The following is a 21,306-nucleotide window of genomic DNA, read 5'->3' as shown; positions in this document are numbered from 1 at the left end:
TGGTCAAGTTACTTGGAAAAAGTAATTAGTTACTGATTACTGATTACTTATCCGAGAAAGTAATCCCGTTACTTTACTGATTACTTTCCCCAAAAGTAATTAGTTACTTTACTTAGTTACTTTTCAAAAACACACTAGCTAGGCTACACAACCTGAATTAAAGCAAGGCTTTCAACCTCATTTTATTCTTTCTGCTTATTCCATCATATACAATAGAATCAAATGCAATGTTGTGCATAAACGAGTTCTGTGAATTATGAACTGCATGCAACACATTTGTAAATAAAGAATGTGAATTTGTTCAGATTATGTGAAATGAGCAACGTCACTGCTGAGTTTCAATTAACCTGCATGTCACCAGAAAGGGTTAAGCGGATCTTTGATGTCACGCTCCAATTTTTCATCGATGCTGCGGATGTAACAGAATAGGCCTACATGCTGCATTGTTGCAACAATATTCGGAACGGGCGCGCTGTCGGCCGCATTCTGCGCCACCCCTCACTCAAACACACATAGATTCTGTATAATTAACCGAGGAGACGGACCTCCGTTTGGCAACCTCATAGGCTACCGCAGGGGTTATGTCTGAAAGCGACTAGAGAACGCAGATGATACAGGCTCTATTATTTACGGACATTTTACTCATTGTCTCACAAAGACTCCGACGGTACAAACTTAATTATGTCCACCGAAAACAAGTTTGAACGTCAACGACCTCAATTTCGAATTTGAAAAGACATTAGAGTTGAAGCATCAGTCCAGAGTGAAAGCTACAGTTGGGGTTAGTTGACATTGGCCGCTTTCACGTGAGATTCTCATGAGACCTCACGCATGAATCACGTGTATTTTATTTATTTTTCCCAAGTGAAGCTGCAATCCCTATGCAACTTTTTCATAGTCATAAAATCGCTTAGAAATCGTTGTTTTGCTTGACTGACCAGTTTTATCGAAAACAGTCACATTTCCTCCCGCCCCTAGTGTCCCTATCCGCTATTACAACCTTGCAACTTTCTGATGAACGATCGTCTGCTGTTTACATCTGGAAGTCAGCGACGCGTACGGAACAAGAAGAACCACGCTTGCAATTTATATATTTATATATAGCCTATATATGTATAAATATACACGCTAAAGCTGTCGGGGAAGCTCTGCAGAGAAATATGCAAGCATAAAACGAGCGAAAACGAAAAACGAAACCGAAACTAGAGATGAAATCGCCAATCCTGCATTGTTCCTCTTTAACGGTGACTTAATTTATTTCAAAAGGATATGACCTCATGAATTCTATGGTTGTTTGTGTGTTCTACTTGTCTTTTTTGATCTATGATGATTATAGGGGATGCATCTCAGTTGTTAGATTTGCACATAATATGGTCACCCGCGATGGGTCAAGAAAACATATTTTTAATGATATTCGGGTCATGTTTGGTCGGGTCGGTATACAAAAATATGCCGTTCATTTTTTGTCATTTATATCGTACATAATTGTCTTTAGAAGAGGAAAACATAATTTGCAGCATTCCCACTGAAACGCGATTCCCCATATTGTGTCACGAACATAGGCTATGCACTTGTTGTTTCTGCGTAGACAGACCCTCGGCTACACTTGACATGCAGTTGTGTTCTGTTCTCAGAGCATATGCTTTCTTTGTCTATGATCTGCAACTTTTTTCTCGAACTGCTGGCTTCCTCGATTCGGCTACTGAGCAGCGAAGTTGCTGATGCGATGCATGCTTCTCAAGTCTGATAATTTGCAGCAAGATCGAATGGTGGAACCATGGACTGAAAGACAAATAAACTAAAAGTGTCCCCAATCAGGAAATACTTCTTAATTTAATGTCATCAAGGCATATAGCCTACAATTGGTATGAGCACACAATGTGCGTCCTTGCGCAACTTATAAAGTGGCTCGTTGGAAAGCCCCACGTCTGCTCTTTCGTGCAATAAAGGTCTCATCTCGCTGCAATTTATAATCGCAGACCAATGATGCACTCATTCTGGCTCTATGGGTTTTGGTTTTGATTTTTGTTTTGGTCCATTGATGAAGACATTAATAAAAAGTTTCTTAATAGTAATACTGTAATATTCTATGTCTGCATTTCATGCTTGGGAGCCTCAACGCATTCACGTGAGGAACGGCTGAAACAGAATTTGTATAGGAAAATCCTTAGGCTAATTATGTTCAATGTTGAGTCAAATAGCCTAATTTTTGGATGAATGCTGACACGGAACAAAAAAAGGTAGGCCTAGACTAAATGCATGTTTCCCAAATTCTGAACAATCACTAGGCTATTAGGCCTATATTGTTTACATGCATGAGATACTAGTTTTGCGTAGCTCAATGACGCGACGACTAAGTTAGACTAATTTTTACAATGAGCGGGTCGGGAAGCGGGTCGGGTACAGTATTTCAATAATTATTTTTTGCGGTCCGAGTTGCGGTCGGGTTAGTTGTAAACGGCGGTGCGGCGCGGGCCGTTCAGACACGTACCCGCGCATCACTGGTGGGCACCAACTTTTTTGATGAATTGATAAACATTTAAAAAGTGGTGGGGACAAAATCGTTCGTCATAAAAAGTGGTGGAGACATAGGCTACCTGGTCCCCGGCGAAAATGATGCTGCTGTTTCCGAAAGCCGAAAAGGAGTAGGCTCACTGTTGCAGACGCACACTCAACATAGCCTCAGGGCCGGCCCTAGCCAATTTGGCGCCCTAGGCAAGATTTTAGGTAACGCCCCCTTGCATCACAGTAAATTACACTGCTAGTATACATTCACTCACAAGACACTGAGCTTTGTCTTGAACATTCTCATATGAAAATAAAGCAAAGCACATTCAAACTACTTAGAAAGCCTTAAAGAAACAAATACAACAAATAGTGAACTGAACATGTGAAAAACAATATAAATAGCTTAGAGGGGTTACCAGGTTGTCATCTTTGGGGGGCAACAAAAAATGGGTGCAAAAGGTATCAGCACAATCTTTTAGTGCAGGCCCCTTGACAGACACATGGGGCCAATAGCCAATACTACATAGGCTATAATGTGACAGTTGTTGAACCAGGTGAATACTGTAAATATACAGTGTTTCCCACACATAGACTAATTTGTGGCGGTGCGCCACAGATTCAGCACCAGCCGCCACATATTGCGTTTCGTTATTCTTTTTTATTTATTTATTTATTTTTTAACGCTATTGAAAAACACGCAGCATTCGTTAAACTGAATTTCCTTTCCCTGCTCTCCCTCTCTGTCAATCACGCATCTGTTTCTCATACACACAAACACACGCACACACACAGCCCCTCCCTTCCGTGCACACCGCGTCTGTCTCCATGAAAACCAACGATATCATCCCTGGAAGCGTGGTCGCACTGATGCACATGACGCTGCTCGGGTGAAGCATAAAGTTCTTCCGCAACCTTTGAAGACTATGCGTGCAACTTTTCCAAACAGTAGAAGTAAACTCACTCTCCTTGGCCCGCTCTCGTGCGTGCTCAATGGACAACCGCCCTCGACATGCACATTTAATCTAGATAAAACATTCACAATCATGAACGCAATGACGCACAGAAGACAACTAGCTAAATTACTGTTAGATCTGTTTAGCATCATTAGTAGGCTATGCTGCAGACATTTGATTAAAACTCTTGCATTCAAGTTGACTGACCATCTCAATACCAATGTTTTTCAACTCCAAGACTTAAAGGGGCCTGTCCCAAGGAGAAAAAGTATTAGCTTACCTGAACAGAAACTGAACAGTCCAACCAGTAGAGTATGATAAACTTAGCCTGCTACTTTGTTTACAATATTTGGAGGCTTCAACCAGACAGCTGAATTTAAGAGGTGGAGTTATAATATGAATAGTAGGCCTAGGCCATAATCTGCATAAAGATTGCTGTTATGAATATCAGAAATGTCAGTATATAGAATGTAGGCCTATAATAGAGTAATTATTCATAATTACATAATGTGTGTGTGTTTCAAATAAAGACAAGCTTTACATCTTGTTAAAAAATCATTCAAATTATATGGCAGGAGAGCGATAAAATATGGGTGCACCTACATTTTGTGCCGAGACCAAGACGGGGCGACCACCACACATTGCCTTCTAATCTGTGGGAAACACTGATATAACAGTATGCCTATACAGATGGTAAGGGTTGAGAATGCTCCTTTCTTTCCCGCACATCGGGAATCCCGAAGCATCGGGACTTTGCAACCGCAAGGGGGCAACATAAGACCGCCCTAATAAAATGAAGGTTCGGCTCATACCGGAAAACACGGAAAAACCCGAAGACACCGCGCTGGTGACAAGCGGAGAAAGGGACATCACGCTCGGCATGTCAGATTGCAGTTTCAGAGTTTTCGAATGTTTTACAGCCTACCTCACAGCTGGCTCTCTCACTCGACGTAGCTTATAACTCAGTCAGTCCAGCAGAGATGCCAGAGCAACGTTTTGGTCAATGGAGAGGGAGAGAAATGCTCCGCATATCCGTCTCATTCAATCCGTCTCATTTAATCATTAAAATGAAGGTGATGACTGGCGAAATTATAATCAAACGACGTTTCAATAAACCATTGTTGAAATTAATGAAAATGGTTTTAGAAGCCTTCAATTCAACCTGAAAGACTCGATAGGCAACCTTAGATTAATTCATTAATTCATTACGGTTACAAGACCGCATTTCCGTGAATAGGCTATTATTGTCAAGGCGAAGACGAAAGAGATGGACAAGATGGACATTTAGGCTACATTTATGCTAGGAATACTTAGAAATGTGTAGGCCTATAGGCTATTTTAAAACGGAGGCATGTTCATTTTAACCGGCGACGCTGGGTAGCTTACCCAGCACTTGTTATCACAGATTTTGTCCCCACCACTTTTGACAACTGAAAATAAAATGTATTTAACAGAAATATCTTTAATACATGCCTATCATGTCACTTTACTTATAACCGTAGGCTACATGCATGGAGAAGATCGCGCATTTTGTAACATTGTAACAATGGATGGTCAGATATGCGATAGGGCAGTGAGGGTGATTCATTGTAACCATCGACTAGTAGGCCTATAGCTCCACAAAAGAAGTTTCTAGCAACTTAGAACTATATGGATCTCGTTATGCATGTTCATGTTGATTCAGAGATAGACCTAGACTACCGTGGGCTATTGTGCGTCAATATAACAGCATTTTATCATGTGGTGAATTAATGACTAACGTCAGTTTAACATGTCAGAACTTTTGATCGGCGTTTCAAGTGCATGCTGCGAATAAATGAACTCGACTGACTGAATCCTTTATATTTCTTGGCTAAGTGCGAAGGTAATGACACTCGAACTGTGGCGTAACTGGTTGAGGCATCTTTATCACACGTCAGCTACCGGGGTTCAAAACCTACTCCACGAACCTCTCCGGAACCCATTAAGACAAAAGGCATTATTTTATTTAAAAAATGAAAATTTTGCGATTTTTTTATGATTGCGATGTCTGCTGAAAAGAAAAGTTAATATGTGAATTCGTGGTTCAGCGCGCACACACACACACACACATTTTTACATTTACATAATAGGGCTCGGGCACACGCCTTGCATTCTAGGAATATCGCCGCCATTTGGTAGGGCACTGAACGTAATATCCATTCATTCAGATGCACAAGACAAGAAGCAGAAATATAGTAGCGATTTATTCTTTTCCTCTTGCGATCGTGGGTTGCACTGTTACACCCCACTACACAGCAACATACGACCAATAAGGCAAAAACTAAGTAACAGGAACACACTAAAAGGCGGGAGTAAATCCATAGTAATCCATAGTAAACTAAGGAGTGAAGCTGCCAATGTGGCTGTGCCCGCGAAGTTTTGATGTCATGATCCCGAGCCCTAGTGTAAGGAAGTGTCTGTCGAGAGAGAGGGGGGAGGGAGGCAATCGTCCTCAATGCCGTATAGGTAGGCTATAATGTCTAGTGAACTGGTTAGACAAGTGTGGGGGAGGGGGAATGATCGCACAAGACAATTGCTCTTCATGAAATGGGTAGTCTCACAGACAGCTGTCGATTTTTAAACGTAGCCTACTACATCACTTGCGAAATCGGACGTGGCACATAGCCTAATTATTAGGCTACTGGATTTAATATAGCAAGTCCATAGACTTTGTTCATCCTATATTAGCCTATATTAAAAATGTAATGTGCTGCGGGGAAGCATTGGGGAAGTCAGTTTAAGTTGTCCTGTAACAATTTGCCTCTTATTATAATCAAGAGTATACAGCCACTACGCACATAATAGCCTAGGTTACGGGCGGATGCGAGCAACCCCATGCAAAAGAAGGCCTTAAGTTAACGGACTGAAGGCCTGTTTACATGTCAAACATGCATTAAATCTAAGAAACGAAAAACACAAATATCATGTATTGTGTCGTAAACAGTTAATGACTTCGTGGCCACTATGCGCAACTGCATCGCGCAGTGAGCTGAAGGATAGGAGGAGCTTTGTAAAGCACTAACAACCACCCCTCAAAGTTCATTGTCCATAAGTCCAAACAATAAGTATAAAAATCCGACAATCCAAAACGATAACGAGATCTCCCAGAAACAAAAAACAAGTTTGTTGAGTAGCCTAGTCCTTCCAACAATCTCAGCTTTTGCGTTTGTTAGATAAAAGGCATCCTGTCCTGCTGTATTCCAATGAGAAAAAAAATCATCCACAAGGTAGGCTAAGGGTCATGGTAATGCAGCATGCAGGAATCTATATACGCACAAAACGAATGAATGGGTTATATCGCCCAAAACGAATGAATGGGTTGGGAGAGTCGTCTGGCTGTGACAGCAGACTGCAGTCGGTCTCGAGGGGTTAAATAGCGCACGTACTTGAATTTTAATCTGAAGAAGACCACACGGTCGAAACGTCATTCCTTTGTGCTAAAGAAAATAAAATCAAATAAAAAAAGAAGGATTTCAAGTGTGCGAACCTTTTTCCATTTTTTTTATGATTTAGCCTACTCTTGTTCTGCACCTTCAAAGTCAAAGTCAAAGTCTATTTATTGTCACTTTCTGCGATACAGAGAATGAAATTTCATGCTCCTTGTTCTCCCTTCAACATAAAGCACAATTTATGGTAAAAAATATATATAAAAAACTATGACACAGACTAGACACAATATACAGTACCCTCCAGAATGATTGGCACCCTTGGTAAAAGTTGACTAAAAATAGGTATAAAAAATAATCTTTAGGTGATTTATTGTACTCCCACAATGAAAACAATGAGGAAAAATATACCCTGCAAGGCAGGCAAATTTATTCTGAGAAAAAGGAAAATCTCATGAAGAAATAAATATTTTTAACAAAAACTGCTTGCTCACAATTATTGGCACCCCTGAAACATATTATGTACAACATTTAACAGGAGCATTTTCCTATGTAAATGCAACGTTTTAAAGTAAATCAGAGTGTCTGTGAACTTTCAGAAGTAGTACATGACGTTCTTTTTCACTATGGTATGAAAATGAAGTCACTCAGAGGCTAAATCCTCTAGTCATTTTTCAACATTGGCTAGACAAGAGAATACACTAAATTGAAATAAAAAGAAATTGTGTTGACATTTGTAAGTAAGAGAATGTCTATGGAAACTAGGTATTTTGTTGAAAATGCCTATATTTCCAGTTAAAATGATGACTAAAAGGTTCTAATCATCTGGAAATGTGGCAAACATGCTTGGACAAAGACCCATGGCTATTTTGCTCCCACGCACAGTATGGAGGATGGTATGATAGGCAACAAAATCCATAAGAACCACTGTTGAGAGTTACAGACAAAGCTATCATCTTGGGGTTACCAAGTCCCCCCAAAAAATCTTCAAAAGTGACCTCACTGCTAATAGATTATTTAGACAGCATGTCAGGTTAAAGCCAGTAGAGTCATTTAATGAACAATGTAAATGGCAGGAGTTACTGAATGGTACCATGACATGTCTGGGAGTGTGGTCTATTGTCAGATGAAAATAAAATTATGCTCTTTTGCTAAAAACACTTAAGGTGTCTTTGGCGTACATAGAATAATGACTATACTAAAAAGAACCCCATGCCTAATCAGAATTATGGTGGAGGGGCTGTGCTATTGTGGGGCTGTTTTAATTCCCAAAGGCCTTGGGAACCTAATTAAGGTGCATGGCATCATGAACACCAAGAAAAACCTGAACATTTTCACAGGAAATCAAACAATCTCTGCCAAGGCCCTAAAAGTTGGTCATGATTGGATCATTCATCAGGTCAATGAACCAAAACAAATGCACAGATCAAAACATATATGGTTTACTGAACACAAAATCAAGCTTCAGACATTGCCATAGCAGTCCCCTGATCTAAACTCCATAGAAAAACAGTGGGATGAGTCAACGAGAAGAATGCACAAGTGTGGACCTAGCAATCTGGACGATCTGGGGAGGTTTTGTAAAGATGAATGGTCTTAAATCCCTTACTTTGTATTCTCAATCTTTATAGGGTGTCAGAGAAGAATATTACATGCTGTTTTATTGACAAAGGGAGGTTTAAGAAGGTATTACAAGTAGGGGTGCCAATAATTGTGAGTGACGTGTTTTTATTAAAAACATTTCTTTATGAGATTTTCCTTTTTCTCAGAATAAATTTGCTTCCCTTGCAGGATGTATTTTTCCTCATTGTTTTCATTGTGGGAGTACAATAAATCACATAAAGATTATTTTTTAGACCTATTTTTAGTCAACTTTTACCAAGGGTGCCAATAATTCTGGAGGGTACTGTACATACATATGCATATATATACACATACATATATGTACATACATACACAATCCCACACTCACACACACAAACACATAGAAACATCCAAAGACACTAAACATGGAATATTGTGCAAATGGGCAGGTTTCAATTAAAGTGCAGTTATTAATAAATAAATAAAAACTTGTGTGGAATTCTTTGGGTGAGGGGGAATGAGTGTATTTAAGCGTCCTGAGTTATGTGGGAAGGGGGCGGGGAGTGATTGCGTCCTGAGTTTATGTGGGAGGGGGGGGGCAGCAGGGAATGGGGGCAGAGCAGGAAGGGAGTTGAGTGCCCTGACAGCTTGATGAAAGAAGCTGTCCCTCAGCCTGTTGGTCCTGGCCTGGAGGTTTCTCAGTCTCCTTCCAGAAGGCAGCAGGGTGAATGAAGAGGCTGTGTGAGGGGTGAGTTGGGTCTTGCACAATGCGGATAGCTTTCCGGGTGAGACGGGTGTTGTACAGTTCCTGGATGGGGGGGAGAGAGGTGCCGGTGATCTTTTCTGCTGCTCTCACAATGCGCTGGAGGGACCTGCGGCAGGATGCAGTGCAGGTACCATACCACACAGTGATGCAGCTAGTGAGCACGCTCTCCACTGTTCCCCTGTAGAAGGTGGACATGATGGGGGTTGGGGCTCCAGCTCTCCGCAGTTTGCGGAGGAAATATAGGCGCTGGTGAGCCCTCTTGGTCAGGGATGCGATGTTGGTGCTCCAGGAGAGATCCTCAGCAACATGCACTCCCAAGAACTTGGTGCTGCTGACCCTCTCCACAGCAGCACAGTTGATGGTCAGAGGTGGGTGTGGGGCGTGCGCTCTCCTGAAGTCCACAACAATCTCCTTGGTCTTCTCCACATTCAAGGAGAGATTGTTGTGCTTGCACCAGGAGGACAGATGGCTCACCTCACTCCTATAGTAAGTCTCATCATTATTGCTGATGAGACCCACCACAGTAGTGTCATCCGCAAATTTGATGATGTGATTGGAGTTGTGTAATGGTGTGCAGTCATGTGTTAACAGGGTGAAGAGGAGCGGGCTCAACACACATCCCTGGGGGGCCCCTGTGTTAAGGGTGATGGTGTTGGATGTGTTGCTGCCTACCCGCACTGCCTGTGGTCTCCCTGTCAGGAAGTCGAGCAGCCAGTTGCACAGGGAGGTGTTGAGTCCTAGCTGGCGGAGTTTAATGACCAGGTGTTGTGGAATGATTGTGTTGAATGCTGAACTGAAATCGATGAACAGCATTCTAACGTAGGAGTTTTTCTTTTCCAGGTGTGTGAGGGCTGGTTGTAGGGCGGTAGCGATGGCATCCTCGGTCGAGCGATTCGACCGATATGCAAACTGAGAGGGGTCCAGTGAGGGGGGGAGCACGGACTTGATGTGCTCCATGACCAGCCGTTCGAAGCACTTCATGAGGATGGGCGTGAGTGCAACCGGACGGTAATCATTGAAGCAGGATGGTGAGGACTTTTTTGGGACCGGGATGATGGTGGTGGCTTTAAGGCATGTGGGGACAACAGCCTGGCACAGAGAGGTGTTGAAGATGTCCGTAAAGACATCAGCGAGTTCGTCTGCACAGTGTCTTAGTACGCGGCCTGGTATGTTGTCAGGACCAGTCGCTTTCCGGGTGTTGATCCTGCTGAGTGTTCTCCTGACATTGTCTGCAGACAGTGCAATCACCTGGTCGTCTGGGGGAGGGGGGGATTTCTGTGCAGATGTTGTGTTCTGAGCCTCAAAGCGAGCAAAAAAACTGTTCAGTTCATTTAGCAGAGGGGTGGAGCTGACACAGGTCTGAGGTGGAGACTTGTAGTCTGTGATCGCCTGTAGCCCCTGCCACAAACTGCGCGCGTCTCTGCTGTCGCTGAAACGGTGGGCTATGTTCCTGGAGTGCTGTCTTTTGGCGTCCCTGATGCCACGTGACAAGTTGGCCTTTGCTGTCCTCAGGCTGTCTTGGTCTCCTGCTTTGAAGGCAGCATTCCTAGCCTTCAACAGCCTGTAGACTTCTCCTGTCAACCACGGCTTCTGATTGGCCCGGACAGTGATGGTTTTGAGCACTGTTACATCATCAATGCATTTGGTGATGTATGCGGTTACTGAGTCGGTGTATTCTTGGAGATTGATGTTGGTGGAGTTGTGAGAGGCAGCTAGCTTGAACATGCCCCAGTCTGTGGTGTTAAAACAGTCCTGAAGTGCTACTACAGCCCCTTCCGGCCACACTCGCACCTCTTTCCGAACTGGCTTGGTGACTTTAACCAGTGGTCTATATGCTGGCAGTAGCATAATGGTGATGTGGTCTGAGGCACCAATGTGGGGGAGGGGGAAGGCCTTATAAGCCCCTTTCTGGAAAGTGTAAACATGGTCCAGAATGTTATTGCCCCGAGTTGGAAAGTCTATGTGCTGGTGCAGTTTATAAAACACCGGGGATGTGCACAAACTTTTTTACTACACTTGAATTTTAAACCAACTCTTCTCTAGCCTATATCCTATAGCCATACTTAAATAATCAGATGTTATGCTCATTTTTGTAGGCTACACCTCACCGGCAAGCACGCACGCAAATGCTGCTATTGCACATCTACAATATTGGCCAGGCTATATAGAATAGGCTTTTAGGACTGTATTTTGCCTTTGTGCAACTTTAGTTAAAAGTTATTAAATCTAAATTATTGTCAGTAAGGATAGGTCATATTACCAAATGGCGAACCTCGAAAATTATTTAGGATATAGAGCCGTGTCCATTACGCATGCAGTTATTTTTTAGGCTATTGTTTTATTTGAGTGTTTTTGTCTACCATGGCAAACATAGTTGAAACGTTCGCTCTAAACTTATGTATTTCCAATTGGCTTTCACAATCAGCTACAGCTGCGCAGCGCAGATGATCTCCATGAAAACTTGCAATGTCTTTACAGAACTGCTTTCACTTCCCCGAGTCGCGAACGCAACATGCACAACAACCGATATTTTCTGTTCTTGTTATCGCCATAAATGCGATGTGCCCGCATGATTTCACCTTGACAATCCCCCATGGAGGGGAACCACTCTGGCAGAGAGTTGGTGAGAAATTGCACAGCGTTAGATCCTTCTATCCCTTCAGCTAAGCCTATAATGCGTGCATTGCACCTCCTGCTACGATTTTCCATATCCGCTAGCTTGAGTTGCATTTGGTCTAGCATCGACTCGTGGCTGCTTAGCACTGTAGAGTTGTCCTTCACCTTAGTTCGTATCTTCCCAATTTCCGCATTAACAGTCCCAATACTCTCTCTCAATGTCATTAGGTCCGTCTGGATAGCACATAATTTTCCCTCTGTGTTTACTCATTTCCTCAAGCTGGTTAAAGCGGGTTTCAAGGTAGCCACGTTGCTTTTCCAGAACTGACTCTGCTATGGCTTCGACATCTGTGCATTGCCCTGAACGAGTCGCTTTCGAAGAAGACGCAGTTTTCTTACTCGAATCAGCCATCCTAGCTGAATAGGCAGTATTCAAATCAGCATCACATCAAAATAGTTCTCGCAAAGGTAATTAACATCGAAATGTATAAATCAGGGTTGAGGAGCGCAAAACTATGCCATCATCTTGTCCAACCGATCACGTGACTCCAGCTGTATATTTAAGCATTATCGCACGAGTGGGAGTGGTGTTGTTGGCCAATATCGCCACGGCTGTGGTTCGCCGCAGGCACGAAGCCGAAGGCTGAGTGCCGTAGGTAACTACAGCCGTGGCGATATTGGCCAACAACACCACGACCACGAGTGCGATAATGCTTTTATACAACAGTTCCATAGCCAACAAAAAAAAGATACCCATTGAGCTCAATGCAATTCAAACCAGCTAATTAGCTAACAGCTAATAACTGACATAAAGCATACCAAACTCTTAGTATGTTAAGTGTATAGTGTTGACATGGGGTTATTTGAATTCCAAAGGCCAAGGGGACTTTATCAGGGTGCATAGTGTCCTGGATCCATTAAATAACTGGCCTTTAAAAATAAAAATAAAAATCCTCTATGCGAATTTAACATGGGCGTTCCAATACTTATGACCCCCTGTATTTAAGGAAAACATTTATTTATTTACAATACATTATTCATTCACAAAGAAAATGAATGTCCTTAAAGGTTGCATAGTTACTCATTATTTCATTTAAGGCATTAAGATACATTTCCAAAAGATGATTTTATATTTAACTTTAAGCATGCGTTCTAATACTTTTGGACAGAGGTGTATATTTATATATCTATGGCTGCACGGACCTTGTAGGCTAGTTGCGGAACGCTAACACCTAGATTCCTCAGACAGAACTACAACAAGAGGAATGAATGAATGCCGCCGACCGCACATTTCTCATAGGGAAAAGGCGATGGTAGAACAAATGACTGAACGAGCGTATGAATTTAAGACTTGACTAAATGTAATTTATGACCTTGTGGATGTTGTTATGACTTTTTAAGGCCTAAAATTCTTATTATCAAATGTAAGACTTTTTATGACTTTTTATGACTCTGCGAAAACCCTTGCGAAAATATGTTGCTGTATGTCCAGTTGCTGTATGTCCAGTCAATGTGTCTGTTTATCCTGTGTTTTGGTGAGCCAAAGACAATTTTCCACCTAGGTGGACAATTAAAGACTTATTCTATTCTATTATTCTATTCTACCCTGTGGGAAATGATTGTTGACTAATTGAAAAAAGAATTAGTCAAACACCAACATAATCTCTTTTCACTGGACTTCTTACTAGCACACATTTTACCTTAATAGAGGGTCCCCCACTGGACTGAACAATGTTGTTGAGGTCCTCATGTACTCGGTCAAGAAGCCACAAAAGGAACTCCTGGGCATCGTGCTGGGCGTTGCCCCTGTATTGCATGGCATTCTTGGAGACAGCACTCTGACAGGAGGAAAACATGTCATTATTTTTTTTCAAATTGACACAGTAGAAATTTTAAATTCCAAGACATTTTTGTAAATGTTACTGAGAAATATAGGCAATAGGATCCTCCTGCAGAGGTTATGATGATCTTCACTAGCTAACCCACTTTACTTGAGCTGCAGGTTGTGAGCAACAGGCAAATGCAAGATAGGGCTATGTTCACACACAGGGATTTTGATAAACAAATATTTCCTTTCCTCCGTTTTCAAAAATAACATTGTGCACACTTGTACGTTTTCAGAAAAGTTTTCATTGACACTCACCCGTGTATATGCCGTCAAGAGCATATACACGGGTTATATGGGCGTGTTTACGACTCTGCAGTCGATATCACATGGATATCACATGGCCTTAACTTATCACGGGAGCAAGCTTCTGCTCAGCAGCAGCGCAGTTTCCCTCCAGCTACTGCGGAGCACAGACCGGCCTAGACCCTGCCTTCATGACGTCGGGACTTTGCCCTAATTGGCTTTTACATCCCTGACGTAGGTCTATGTGCTGGCGTTTAGATGCCTCTTCATATCCACAAGGGCTTGTTTCGTCACATGGTCACGTCTAGACTACGGGAAGTAGAAAGTGTCCAACTTTATAGCAGGGTCATTCCACCTCAATTCAACAAATGCCTTCTGCTTGACCATCTCAGATTTCCTTCAAAATTGTACCACTAAAGAGTAGCCATTTAAACTAATTTAGTCAAAATATTAGATTGGTATACCTAATACATCCAGAGAAAAACATTTTTGAACATTGTTCCCCCTTCTGATTTTTTGGCACATTGGCGCCCTCATCTAAATCTGCAGCAAAGTTCAGATTTCATTATCTCAAAAAGTTTTCAAGCTAAAGACTTCAAATGTTCTGTGAATAATGATTGCTACCTATAGGTTCCATATTCATTCGTAAGCCGTATGTGTTGATACTGACTGTGTTTCAATCTTGTGAAATCAGCAGAACAAATTGCAGATTTTTTTCAACCCCCCACATTGGGTGCCCCATTACATAATTTATGAACAAAATGTTTGGCAAATGGTTTTGTCTCTCTACAGAAGTGTTTAAGCTGTCTTTGAAAAAGTAATTAAAAGGTGTCTATATTGCTTTTTTGTTGAAAGTATTGTAACACAAAACTGAAAAATAATCAATGGATGATATTGTATCTCCCCATTACAGAGGTATGACAAGCTATACCAATGAATTGAACACATCTCCAGAAAGAGTATGAAAAGGGCTTTCAGACTGTGAAATGTCAAGATGGTATTATGGCTGCAGTTATTTAAATGTTATTTTTAAAATATTGGTCTATTACAACAATTAGCGTTGTTTTTTTGTGCTATTATTTCATGATTTCATAATCCTTGTCTTATTCCTAAGTATCAGATGTGTATCATACTGTTAAACATGTATTTTTTCCATTTACTTGCTGGGTGATGAACTAATAAAATATTTCCTGTATTTCCTAAATAAATTGCTGCTGTCACTATTTAATGCCACTAGATGTCACTATTTAGTGATATCAGCAATGTGTTGTTGTAGTAGACCAATATTTCAAAAATAACATTTCAATAACCATAGCCATAATACCATCTTGAAATTTCAGTCTGAAAGCCCATTCCATACTCTTTCTGGAGATGTGTTCAATTCATTGAATCTAGCGACCAAATCAGAGTTTCGTGGGAAACGTATCGTTTTAGCAGCGGTTAATTAAATCAGGCTGCAACTCCTCGGACTGTATCTTGTTGTAGGCTAATTGATTCCCAATGTGCCACCTCCAGCCGAACCGCAAAAAAAGACGGCCAAATTAGCGGAGTGCTGTCCAGTGAAAGTACCTTCTGTTGCGCACAACATGCAATGCTGCAGCAGTAATATTACAAAACCCAACCGAACGAAATGCAAATATAACACTTAGAACTACTTATCTATGGATTTGTTCCACCAAAAACTTTGTTTGTCTCCCCGACTAGCGCGGCAGTACGTGCAAACATAACACACCAGCAAAACAATTCACTTCTGAGTAGGCTGAGTTTCGCTCTCTGCTTAGGTTAAAATTAAGATCATTCAGGTAAGGATTTTGGGCTGCATAGATAGATTAAACGCAGATCTTGTTAAAATGGTGAAATACATCCACACAGCTCGTATTATTTTCAGGAAGAAGTAGCCAACCAAGCTCAAGTAGCATGCAGCCAGACGGGCCTTATATAGTTGGGAAATTAGGGCTTTAAAAAATATCGGCGCAAATTATCGGCCGAAATTCTGTTATCGGACCGATAATAATATTTAAAAAATGTCATTAATCGGCCAATAATATATCGGCCGCCAATATATCGTGCATCTCTACTTTTCTATACATTCAATACTGTGCATCAACTTTGCTTTGTCTGTCATTTGCTCTCTCCATGTCATGACTTTCTAATAAAGGTCTTGCGACCCCCTTTTGCCACAACCTAAGGGTATTCTGCCTGATGCAGTAATATTAGGAAGACCCTGACAGAGAACATGCTACGACCAGAAAATGCTGAGCGATGTATATGTATTGTATAGACCTATTATCTTGCTTACTTGGAGTACCCACATGACTTGCGTATGGCACATGGATCACATGCTATGTCCAAGAAGTACTGTTGTATTGTTGCATGTATGAGGAGTTTTGGAAAAGACCATTGTACCCATGTGATTTGAATTACCACAATGTAACTAACCATGTATAAGATGGGCCTTGCCCTAGAAATCTTTGAGCAGCGTTATCAGAGCTATGATGTGGCTAGTGACCTGTTCCCGGTATCGTGAATAAACCTGCAGTGTTTTCTCACACCTGAGCGTGCCTGGAGATTTTTGACCGCTTGATACAGGGATGGGATTGATTGAAAATTGCTGCTGTACACTGATATTTTTGCTCTGTTTTAGGCGTGAGGTAATTGGCTAATAAAAATATAAAGGGACACTGCTATGGGGACTAGTAATAGTAAAATTGAATGTGCAGATGAAAGTTTATTGAATAAGTGGAATAGATGGACTGAAGGGAAATTTCCTTTAAATGGTATGTTGAGTTGGGAAAGGTTAACTGAATGTAGGGCTATTATGGATAGAAAGGCTAGGCCTTTTTAGCATTTAATTGTTTGAAAAGTGGGAAAGAGAAGTGAGGGAAAGAGGAGAAAAGAAAGCAAGTTAAAGAACAGAGAAAGCATGTCCAGAAAGAGAGGGTTTGTGCGGAGCTATGGACATTTCAGCTCAAGCCCCTATAAACTGTAAACTTCCACCTCTATCTTCAGCACACCTTGAAAAGTGTGGAGAAGTGAAAATGAGACCAGAGGTCGACAGCATTGTTGTGTACACAAAGAAAGTTGAGCAGGATTTAAGTGGACTGAGAGAAGCGGTTGTTGGAATTGTGGAGACGTAGAGCACATGGCGAGAGGGGTAAATCACCACAGCAGCGCCCTCAGGGTTCTGTCTGGACACAGCGTGGAAATTCTGAATAGGACAGGAAGGACTCTGAACAAGGGGCTCTGGGACCCCTTACCAACACTTCTGTATCATCCTTTCAACTTTATCTCAACTGACTTTGAATGCTGCCGCACAACATAAACTACAGTGGGTACGGGTTGAGAATGCACCTTCTCCCGCGGGACTCCCGAAGAGATCCCGCAGGCCGTCAAGCCGATTTTTTTCGAGGCTAAGGCAATGTACCCAAACAACCACCAGGTGGCAGAAAGTTTCAACTGCATTTAATGATGAAGACCGCATATCCGTCAATAGTCGACTCCTTAATCTCATTTAATCATTAAAATGAAGGTGATGACTGGCGAAATTATTCAAACGACGCTTCAATGAACCATTGTTGAAATGAATGAAAATGGTTATAGAAAATCGCCTACAGCCTAACGCCGACATACCTGATTCTTTGATTGATTCTAAGCTGTTTTGATGTAGGGGATGGGTAAACTGGCGCGCTACAAACATTTAAATGTCAAATCATATTTATTTCTCTTTGTCGCCATGGTATTGGGGGAAACGCGGAGAAACGACATGGTCAGTCCTCGTATTTTTTCTTCGCGTTTCGTTATAAGAAATATATAAGTAGCCTAATAGTTAAAGTCTTCTTCCGTATTGAACATATAGCCTACGGGACGCTCTTTGTTTTCCGTAGGCTATTTTAAGGAACTACTCAATGCACACACACTGGGTAAACTGGCGCGCTACAAACATTTAAATGTCAAATCATATTTATCTCTCTTTGTCGCCATGGTATTGGGGGAAACGCGGAGAAGCGAGATGGTCAGTCCTCTAGGGCTGCAGCTATCGATTCTTTTTGTAATCGATTAATCTAGCACTTTATCGATCGATTAATCGATGAATCTGATAAAAAAAATGCGTTTTTAAACAACCAAAACAAATCATGCATAACGAGGTATTCATTCCAAATCCAAAATATGGCTCCAAAACTAAACCCATTTAGGTGCCAGTGACAATAATTACAGTACAATACAGTTAAATCAACTTATTGTAAAACATGGATAACATGTAAAACTGTAAATACAAACTTAAATAGTAAAGGCCAGGGTAGGTGTGGTCGGAGCGGTGTGAGGTTGATGGAATTAGCAACTCAGAAAAAGGATGAATGAGGATGGGTATTTATTTTTCCCAATTAAGGCCCAAAGGGCAAAAATAAAGAAATTGTAACAAAAGTAAAAATATCAAAATAAATACTTTTGCTAAACCAAATAAACTGACTTGACAGTCAAAACAATATGAATTCAATCAAGGCTCAAAAATAACAATCAACTACACAGACTAATTGAACTAGTCAATAAAATAGCAGAGTATCGTAAGACTTACGTCTCAACAGCAAGCACCCCCCTATCAGACTGAACAAACCAATTTAAATACTCCTGAACGCACCCCTCAAATTGGACCAAGCAATACTGCCGTACAAAGGCAAAACCCCTTAACATCATATTTTGTCAAAAATGAGTTAATGTCATTTTTGGGGTATTTGAGACCTCCTTTATCATGTGAATGAATATCGTTAGTCAATTTAATCGTTTTAGCGAAAAAATAAAGGGCTCTGACAGCCGTAACTTCCAAAACCGTAAGACAAACCACAATAGAACGCCTTAACAGTTATAATAAGGCTTTTAGCCTTTGTGCGGGCACGCTGAAGTTGAGTTAAGCTGTTCTGGCTTTGGTAAACCAGGCTTCACGACAGATGTTACTGTACCGCCGTGATGTTACGGCTACTCTAGCTTTGACCTACCGTCAAAGTTTGCCGTCACCAAACCACATAAGCTAGTTTGCGAGAACAAACACCACTTAGCTAGCCAGACAAACTGCTCAGTATGCAGTAGGAATTAAAGCAAGGTGATCAAGCTATAGATTGTATGTTTTACAGGTTGTCATACATGTTGTGATTTTCGTTCAGGGCGATGGTTCAGATCTGTCGATGTCTGTGACAGCCCGGAGCTAATCTGAATCACGTAGCAGGTAGCAGCTAACGTTGAGGCTGACACACCTCCTCATTTAGCGGAGCCTCATCAGACGCCGAAAACCAATTATTAAAACAACATACAGGCATCCTACCTTTCCATGCAATCCGATGTAATCAATGGAAGATATAATCCATAGCAAAGCACGTAATCTGCATCCAAAACAATCCGTACATGTTTGAACCATATTTTCTTCTTGCAGATGTTCATGCCAGATCTTTCACAAATCCATATTGCTAACAAAGTAAGCTAACCCCGATGGTAAAAGTAATTCCAACTTTTTTTCGGTGGACCCTGTCCATGTTAGCCTATCTCTGAATTAAAAAGTAGTAGCCTAATCCAAGTCGAGTTTGCTGACTGTGCATCTTGAGCAGTTTGGTGGCATTTAACCTTTAACCCTTAAATTTGATTGACCACGTTTGTAAACATGGGACATTGTTTTTCTCCTGTATGGGAGAGACTAAACTTCCTTCCTCAGGTGATTTCAGGTCCTTATGCAAAATAGCCTATAGAATTAGTTATGGGCCTGTGGCTCATCAAGGGTCAATCAGTATTCAATATCAATGAGATAGGTATGTATATATATATATATATATATATATATATATATAGTATATTATTTTTTTATTATAATAGAGTAATACAATAATAATCATTATCAATTACTCTAATTATCATCATCACTGAACTGGCTATTTGCAGACTGTGCGGCCCCTACTTATCCAACCTGGGCCTTCCGGGTCTCGTTGCTTGTGAACATGGAGGATGAGGAACGGTCTAATCAAATGTTTAATTAATTATTACTCTAAAATCAATAAATATACTGTACCTTTGTATTAAATTATAATTTAATTATCTGTATTGAGAAAATATCTCTTGTATTTTAGGTAAGTTTAGTGTTGCTGCGCTATCCTGATCATTATAGCACTTTGTAGGAACAACCAATGGTCTATATAATTTAAAATAAATACCATGATGACTAGACTTGGTTAAGTGTTCTTATATTGGATGTAAGTATGTTGAACAGCAGGCAAATATTTATTTTATGTCAGTTAATGCCTTTTGCCTTTGCACCACTCCTCCATTTTGTGCATATGATACAAAGGCAGGGTACAGTAACAGCCAAACAAGGGTCAAAGGTCAATTTTGAGCTAAATTTTTTTTGTATACAAACATTTCTTCACCTTATCAACAACTTGTCAAATTTTGGGAGTCCTACCTAAAAAACTTTTGTCGGGACAAAAAATAAACTTTAAAGTCATTTTTCTCAGTTTCACACTCTAGCGAGTTAAGGTCTTTTGCCTTTGCAGGGCAGAATAGGCTATAGGCGAAATCTCAGCAGGGGTGGTTGCAGACAATAAAAATAAATAAGCTTAGAACAGCCCAAAACAACATTCCAAAGAACTAGAAAATACAAGGAACTAGTAGGAACTAGGAATTACAATTCATTTACAATAACGAACTCCCAGGAAGTCCCTAAATGTTTTTTAAAAAGACGCATTCACTCCTATAGCCTACAGACTGAAGACGCGACACCGGGAGACTGGTGGACATCGGGTAGGACACACACGTGACAACTTGATAGCCTAATGACGTGATAATTCTTTGAAACTAAATAAACGGAACATTTATGACAAGACGTTGTGTGATTATTTTAACAGACGTAGGCCTAATGTGATTGAAGGGGTGAATGTTTTAAACTGTCGGGAGTTTTGATGTTAGGTGTATTAGCGTATAGCCTACGCCTCGCCATGGTGTTTGATCATTTGTAGGCCTACATATAATAGCTACGGGAGAAACGGGGAAGGGTCTGATGAATGACTTGTATGACTGATAATTATAAACGGTAGAAGGATAAACGGGAAACATAGACACATTCAACAAACAAATACATGCATTGCAACCCGACATAGACAACACACATAATGATGGCAGCTCACTGCCGTGACGGTGGCTACTCGCCCCGTCACACACCTCTGTCGCCATCGCGCCAACTAATTTCAGAATGTATGACGCGCTGGTGTGCTTCCATAGGAATTTAACGAGGCTTCGAGGCAGATGTTTTGCCTCAAGGAATTTTCATAATCGAGTTACTCGAGTAACTCGACGAATCGTTGCAGC

At 41.1% G+C, this 21,306-nt stretch overlaps 1 protein-coding gene across 2 annotated transcripts in view; it reads right to left on the bottom strand.

Annotated features, from left to right (window-relative positions):
• Positions 1-21,306, bottom strand: part of usp31 (ubiquitin specific peptidase 31) — a 150,868-nt gene that overhangs the window by 119,962 nt on the left and 9,600 nt on the right. For both annotated transcript variants that reach the window (XM_062533282.1, XM_062533283.1), the window contains exon 2: positions 13,535-13,672. In XM_062533282.1, coding sequence (XP_062389266.1) covers positions 13,535-13,672 — 138 coding nt within the window. The remainder of the gene's footprint in view (positions 1-13,534; positions 13,673-21,306) is intronic.

This window comes from Sardina pilchardus, chromosome 3 (assembly GCF_963854185.1).
Source record: "Sardina pilchardus chromosome 3, fSarPil1.1, whole genome shotgun sequence".
Lineage (NCBI taxonomy): Eukaryota > Metazoa > Chordata > Actinopteri > Clupeiformes > Clupeidae > Sardina > Sardina pilchardus.
This window is presented reverse-complemented; position numbering and strand designations above follow the sequence as displayed.